Source organism: Morus notabilis, unplaced genomic scaffold (assembly GCF_000414095.1).
Source record: "Morus notabilis unplaced genomic scaffold, ASM41409v2 Scaffold264, whole genome shotgun sequence".
In the NCBI taxonomy this organism is placed as follows: domain Eukaryota; kingdom Viridiplantae; phylum Streptophyta; class Magnoliopsida; order Rosales; family Moraceae; genus Morus; species Morus notabilis.
This window is the reverse complement of record NW_010368055.1, coordinates 138719-145522: the sequence shown is the minus strand read 5'-3', so window position 1 is coordinate 145522 and position 6804 is coordinate 138719. Positions and strand designations below refer to the sequence as shown.

The following is a 6804-nucleotide window of genomic DNA, read 5'->3' as shown; positions in this document are numbered from 1 at the left end:
CTGGTGATGAAGTTCTAGGCCTTAGGATCACTTTGTCCTGAGCATTCTCTTTTCAGATTCTGCTTTTGGCCTCTCGACCACTAGGTTCTTACCTCGACCCATTCTGTGCCATTTTTCAGATCATGCCGCCTAAACGAGTTATAGGTCGAGAGGTCTCAACTTCCAGGGTTAGGGAAGACCCTGAAGAAGCTACATCGTCGAGTATGTCCTCAGGCGACAGCGGGGACTCTCTGCTTCACCAAGTTGAAGAGTACGCCGAGAGGTCAGTCTTGACCTCTCGGTCAGACGAGCTGATTCTCCTCGATGACGAGGACGATGGCTTGAGGGTCGATCCTGTCGAGGGACGTCGTTATGGGGTGGCATCGATCAGTGGCGTTTCGGGGATGGCAACAGACATTAACCCGTCGAAGATCAAGCCCGGGTTGCCATGAGGGCGTTCAACGATGCGGGGATCGACGCTAACAACTTTTACCTGATCATCCCAACCCCTAATGACATGGCCCACAACCCCCATGCCAAGCATATGACCGTGTACATGCGGTCCCTCAGTTTTGGGCAGACCCTGCCCTTTCACCCTTTTGTGAAGGCCCTTTGTGGCCTTCACAGGATTTCTCTTGCCCAGTTGTCTCCCAACTGCTGGGTGGTAATAAACTCCATGATTATTTTCTTGAGAAAACATTTGAACCTTGACATAACTGTTGAGAAATTTTTGTATTGCTTTGCCCTTAGGGCTTCCCCCGGTCAAAGGGGGTTTTTCTACTTATGAGCTCACTCCAAGTACAAACCTCTCATTTCTCCTGTCGTGGTCGAGAAGACCTCCAGTTGTCATGGGTGGAAGCCTTAATTCTTTTTCCTTTGATGCAACTTTAACACCCATCCGCTCGACGGCGAGCGTCCCCTCGGGACACAGACAGTATTCATCAAATACTGTAGGTCTCCTTTCTGTTGAACTTTCGTGACATCCTCCCATTCATCGGCCGTCTTACATGCATTGTCCTTTGTGCAGGTGAAGTCGTTACTCAACCAAAGCTCTCTACAGTTGCACTCGGACGTGTCGAGCGTATTATATCCCTCGCCGACTCCCGCCAAAGCTCCGCTGCTCTCAACACACCAGAGAACCGTCTGCTCTACGGGTTAGCTGTCATCCTCGAGCCTCCGCACGATACGGTCATCCCGCCAGCAGATCTCCTCAGTGGTAAGTCGAGTTTTATTTCTCCCAACCTTCTAGTAGGAGGGAAAGTAGTCGAGGGATTCTTGGGCCTGACTTTTCTTTATTGTGCAGCAGAACCCTCCGACATAAGGTACATCATCCCACCAAAGTTGAGGAAAAGAGGTGGAGGAGCCTCATCTAAGTTGTCGAGCCAGGCAGAGGACTAGGTCACTCCAACCCCTAGCGCGGAGGTCCCCGTCCGGGGGAAGTTCACTGTCTCCCCCGATCCTAAGAGGCGGAGGACGAAAGAGCCACAAGGCCTCCCATCAGCCGAAGGGTCCTCTCAGGCGTCTCGATGCCTGGATAAAGGGAAGGGCACCGCGAACCTAGAAGTCCCTCCTGCGCCTCAGGGGCCCCTTTTACAGCCGAGGTCGAAGATTAATGACCCTCAATTCCTCGTCCCGAATGTGGCCAACCACGACCTGAACCAGGCTATGCGCCTCCCCTCTTGCTTTAGCCTTCCCCTTCAGGCCATCTACCCGCTCTTTCATCCCGACTCCTAGGACAAGTTAACAGGGATGGACCTTTTGGAATGCCAACGTATAGTGGTGGTCTGCCAAATCTCGGTAAGTCTTGCTCAATTTTCGACCTCAGTTCTCATATAGTTGATTTGTGTGCCTTATCCATGCTTTTTCTTTTTCGTCTTTCAGGCTCTTGAGGCCACGCTCCTGAATTATGTGGAGCTCGACGCTCTGCTAAAGCGGGGCATCCCGTCGAGAGCTGCAAAGGAGGAGATCTCGACTCTGCGCGCTGCCCAGGAGGGCCTTTCTTTGGACTTGGAGACCGAGAAAGCCATGGTCAAGTCCCTGGAGGAGGCGGTCATCAAGGAGAAGGATGAGAGCTTCAATAAGGGCTTCGACGAGGGGTGCTCCAAGGTGGTCGAGACGCACCTTACCTCGCCTATCTTCGAGCAGAAGAAGAAAGACATCCTCGAGGAATTCTTGGGCTCTGACGAGTTTTGCCTTTCGGTCGACGCTCGGGTCGAGAGATACAAGTCATCGCAGGAGTTCATGGACATCGTCGATGAATGGGTGGAGCTGTTCAAATCCTCAGAAGCCTTTAAGGATCTTGTTACCCAGAGGCTCGACGCTTATCAAGACTCTGCTGAGTTTGAGGAGCTCCAACTTAACTTGATGAAGTCTGCTGGGGAGCAGATTCTCGACCGCTTCCGAAGGAAATGCCCAGATGTCGACCTAGCTTTCCTCGACGAATCTGACGACGAGGAGGTGGAAGTGATAGAGAAGGCTCCAGACGTCGAGGGGGATGATCAGGCGCCGAGGGATGAGGCTGCGCCATGACTACTTTTGTTTCTTTTTTATAATTCTTAGAGGGCCATCAGACCGAGACATTGAATTTTTATTTTGTAACGGCCATAAGGTCGAGACTCCTTATTTATTTATTTGTATATGCATTTTTCTTTATACAGATGCTTGTTGTGGATGCCGTAGAAATACTTGAAAATTTCTGAAAATGTTTGGTTAAGTATGGTTAGCCAGGACTTACCAAACTTTGCTACCTTTAAGGGTCTTGGGGTGGCCTTATTTAGCCTTACTACCCCCTCATCGAAGATAGTTTCTAACTTATCTTCGACGCAAGATTGGTCGACATATAATGGTCGATGTAGATAGTAGATTCTCAAATATGTAGATTCTGGTCGAGCGATAAAATTCACACGAGTAGGCTAAAATAAGTAGAAAATTCAAACGAACTTTTATTTACATTAAATTTACACGTCGACTTTTCAGTCTGCAGAAAGACACTAGAAAATATAGCAAAAATTTCTAAGTGTAACCTTTAGGTTGACCATTACGACCGCTATTGATAGTAGATCTTTAGTTGGTCTACATTCTAAGTGTGTTTGATGTCTCGACCACTTACTTCGCCACGACCTCCTTTATCCTATAAGGTCCTTCCCAAGTTGGGCCCAGTACCCCAGAGTTTTTAGGCTTAGCGTTTGGGGTCACTACTTGCAAGATGAGGTCTCCTACTTAAAACCGCTTATGTTTGACCTTTTTGTTGTAGTACCTGGCTGTCCTGGCTTGGTACGAGGCGAGCCTTAGTTGTGCGTCCGTGCGCATTTCTTCTAGAAGGTCGAGCTCTAAGCCCATTCGCTCAGCGTTCTTATCTTCTTCATACAGTATCACTCGGCTGGTGGGGATGGATATCTTGACCGGGAGGACCGCTTCCACCCCGTAAGCCATTGAGAACGGTGTTTCCCCTGTGGTCGTCATACTGGTCATCCTGTAGGCCCACAAGACCTTTGGTAGCTCATCTGCCCACTTGCCCTTGTAGTTATCGAGTCGACGCTTCAGCGTGACTTTGATAATCTTATTGACCGCCTCGACTTGTCCCTTGGACTGGGGATATACAACCGAGGAAAAGTTCTTATGGATACCTAGCAATTCGCAGAACTAGTTGGTGTTGTCATTGTTGAACTGCTTCCTGTTAACTGATACGAGAGAGTGTGGTACACTAAACCGGCAGACTACGTTGTTCCATATAAAGTTTGTGCATTTCTCCTATGATATCATCGTTAAAGGCTCAGCTTCTACCCACTTTGTGAAGTAGTCGACCGTTACAATCGCGTACTTGTATCCCCCAGGGGTCTTATGCAATGGGCCGATGAGATCAATCCCCCATTTTGCAAATGGCCAAGGGGAGGCTATCGACGTTAGGTCCTCTGAATGTTGCCGAGGGATGGGGGCGTACCTTTGGCAGCCTTCACATTTCTTTGCATACTCGGCTGCGTCCTTCTTGAGGCTAAGCCAGTAATACCCATGCCTCAGCACCTTATAGGCCAGGGATTGTCCCCCTGCGTGGTTTCCACATATCCCATCGTGTACCTCTGAGAGCACATTCTTCGCTTCCACTTCATCACGACATCGGAGCAAGGGCATCGAGAACCCCTTGCGATAAAGGATATCGTCATGCATGGTGAATCTCGATGCCTGGTACCTCAACCTCTTTGCATGTTGCTTGTCCTCCGGGAGTCCGCTGTCGAGCAAATACTTGACGATGGGGTCCTTCCAGCTCGGTTGGTGGCTCAGTGATAAGACTTCAGGCTTTCCCTTAGTGGATGGAGCTTTCAAAACCTCCACGGGTACTAGCCTGAGCAGCTCGGCGTCCTTTGAGGTGGCCAGCCTAGCGAGGGCGTCGGCGTTGCTATTTTCTACCCTTGGCACCTGCTGTATGTCGTAGGCTGAGAGCTTCTCCAAGGTCTCTTTAACCTTCTTGAGATAGGCAGCCATCTTCTCATCCCTGGTCTGATACTGGCCTTTTACCTGATTCACAATTAACTGTGAATCGCTGAAGATGTCTATGGCTCCCACTTTTAGGTGCTCTGCCAGCAGCACCTCGTACTCTGCTTCATTGTTAGATACGGGGAACTCGAATCTAACGGCTGAGGTTATCTCGTGGCCCTTTGGGGTGTGCAGTACCAACCATGCACAACTGTCGTTGTCATTTGAGCTTCCGTTGACATAGAGCTTCCAACCGGGGGGGGGGGGCATCAACTACCTCCGCTTCATCTGGCAATCCTATGAACTCGGTGACAAAGTCGGCCAAGGATTGGCCAGGATTGTAGTCGATGTCGAACTGGCTGAGCTCTATGGACCACTTAAGAAGTCTCCCAGAGGCGTCGGGCTTTTGCAATACCTACCTGAGGGGGTGGTTCATCAAGACCTGAATATTGTGGGCCTAGAAGTAGTGGCGCAGCTTCCTCGACGTAATCACTAACGCGAGGGCGAGCTTTTCCATCTGTAGATATCTTGTCTCGGCGTCGAGGAGGCACTTGTTGGTGTAATACACAGGCAGCTACACCTTTTCCTCTTCGCGGACCAACACCGAACTAATGGCGTGTTTAGAGACCGCCAGATACATGCTCAGCACCCCCCCGTCCATAGGCTTGGATAGTAGGGGTGGCTTCCCAAGGTGTTCCTTTAATTGCTGGAACGCGTGTTCGCACTCATCTGTCCACTAAAATGGCTTGCTCCCTCTCAGGGTGTCGAAGAACGGTATGCACTTATCTGTAGATTTTGAAATGAATCTGTTGAGTGCAGCAATGCAACCCGTTAGCTTCTGGACTTCCTTCGGTTTCCATGGCGATTTCATGTCGAGGAGCGCCTGCACCTTTTTCGGATTAGCTTCGATTCCTTGACTGCTCACCAAAAAACCTAGGAATTTTCCTGACTTAACCCCGAACGCACACTTAAGGGGGTTCAACTTCATCCTGTACTTTCATAGTACGTCGAACATTCCCCTAAGGTCTTCCACATGATCATTAGACCTCCTGCTCTTCACTAGCATGTCGTCCACATATACCTCCATGGTTTTACCTATCTGGTCCGTGAACATCTTATTGACCAGGCGCTGATATGTTGCTCCCGCATTTTTAAGGCCAAAGGGCATGACCTTGTAGCAATACAGGCCCCTATCAGTGATGAAAGATGTGTGTTCTTCGTCGTGGTGGAACATCGGTATTTGGTTGTAAATAGAATAGGCGTCCATGAAACTGAGGAGTTCATGCCCTGCTGTAGCGTCGACCAGCTGATCTATACTCGGGAGTGGAAAGTTGTCCTTCGGGCAGGCTTTGTTTAAATTACTGAAGTCGACGTAGGTCCGCCACTTCTCATTGGGCTTCAACACTAACATAGGGTTTGATACCCACGCGGGGTATAGGACTTCCCAGATGAAGTCGTTCTTTATTAGCTTGTCGACCTCCTCCCTTAGAGCTGCAAACCTCTCCGCATTCATCAGTCGACGCTTTTACCTCTTGGGAGGATACTTTTCATCTATATTGAGCATGTGGCTCATTATGTCCGGACTGATCCCCTCCATGTCTTCGTGGGTCCAGGCAAACATATCAAGGTTGCCCCTGAGGAATGCTACAAGTTCTTCCCGATTATGCTCTTCAAGTTCTAAGCCTATCCTCAATTTCCTTGTAGGCTCTTTTTCATCCTCAATTTCCTTGTAGGCTCTTTTTCATTGATGGAGACCTCCACCAATTCCTCGACTGGCCCCGTCCTCGTTTCTCCGTCTAAGAGTCGAGGGTCTATCTCTGCTCTGGTCGCCACCATCCTCATCTCTCTTCTGGTCTGCCTTGGCTCGACGTAGTGGCGGATTGTCTCCGAATACGTAAGCCTCGACTCGTATTGGTTCCCTCTCACCCTTCCGACTCCATTAGGGGTCAGGAACTTCATTGCTTGGTGATAGATTGGTGTGACTACTTTCAATGCCCTCAACGTCGGTCGCCTTATGACCGCGTTATATTGGTCGCCTCCCTTCACCACCAAGAACCGTGACATAACGGTCGAGGTGTGTGGTCGGTCGCCAATTGTCATTGGCAATTTTATCATTCCCTCAGGGATGACGTAATCCCCTGTGAAGCCATACAGTGGTTGTGGGCTATTCTGTAGTCTCGCCCGAGGGATTCCCATCTTGTCGAGGCAATCGGCGTACAGAATGTCCACCGAGTTGCCGTTGTCCACTAAGATGCGGCAAACCGTATGGTTGCCAATCATGGCCTCCACCAGCAGAGCGTCGCTTTGGGGGAGATGCACCCCGTTCGCATCCGCTTCAGAAAATGTTATCTCGAC

At 49.9% G+C, this 6804-nt stretch overlaps 1 protein-coding gene across 1 annotated transcript; it reads right to left on the bottom strand.

The window, feature by feature from the left end:
- Positions 1–3198: 3198 nt before the first annotated feature.
- LOC112094694 lies at positions 3199–5962 on the bottom strand. Its single transcript, XM_024176268.1, has 4 exons — positions 5456–5962; positions 4727–4864; positions 3763–4629; positions 3199–3567 (listed from the first exon to the last, which is right to left on the bottom strand). Exons 1-4 carry the CDS (start codon positions 5960–5962, stop codon positions 3199–3201), a joined length of 1881 nt encoding a protein of 626 aa, XP_024032036.1.
- Positions 5963–6804: the final 842 nt, after the last annotated feature.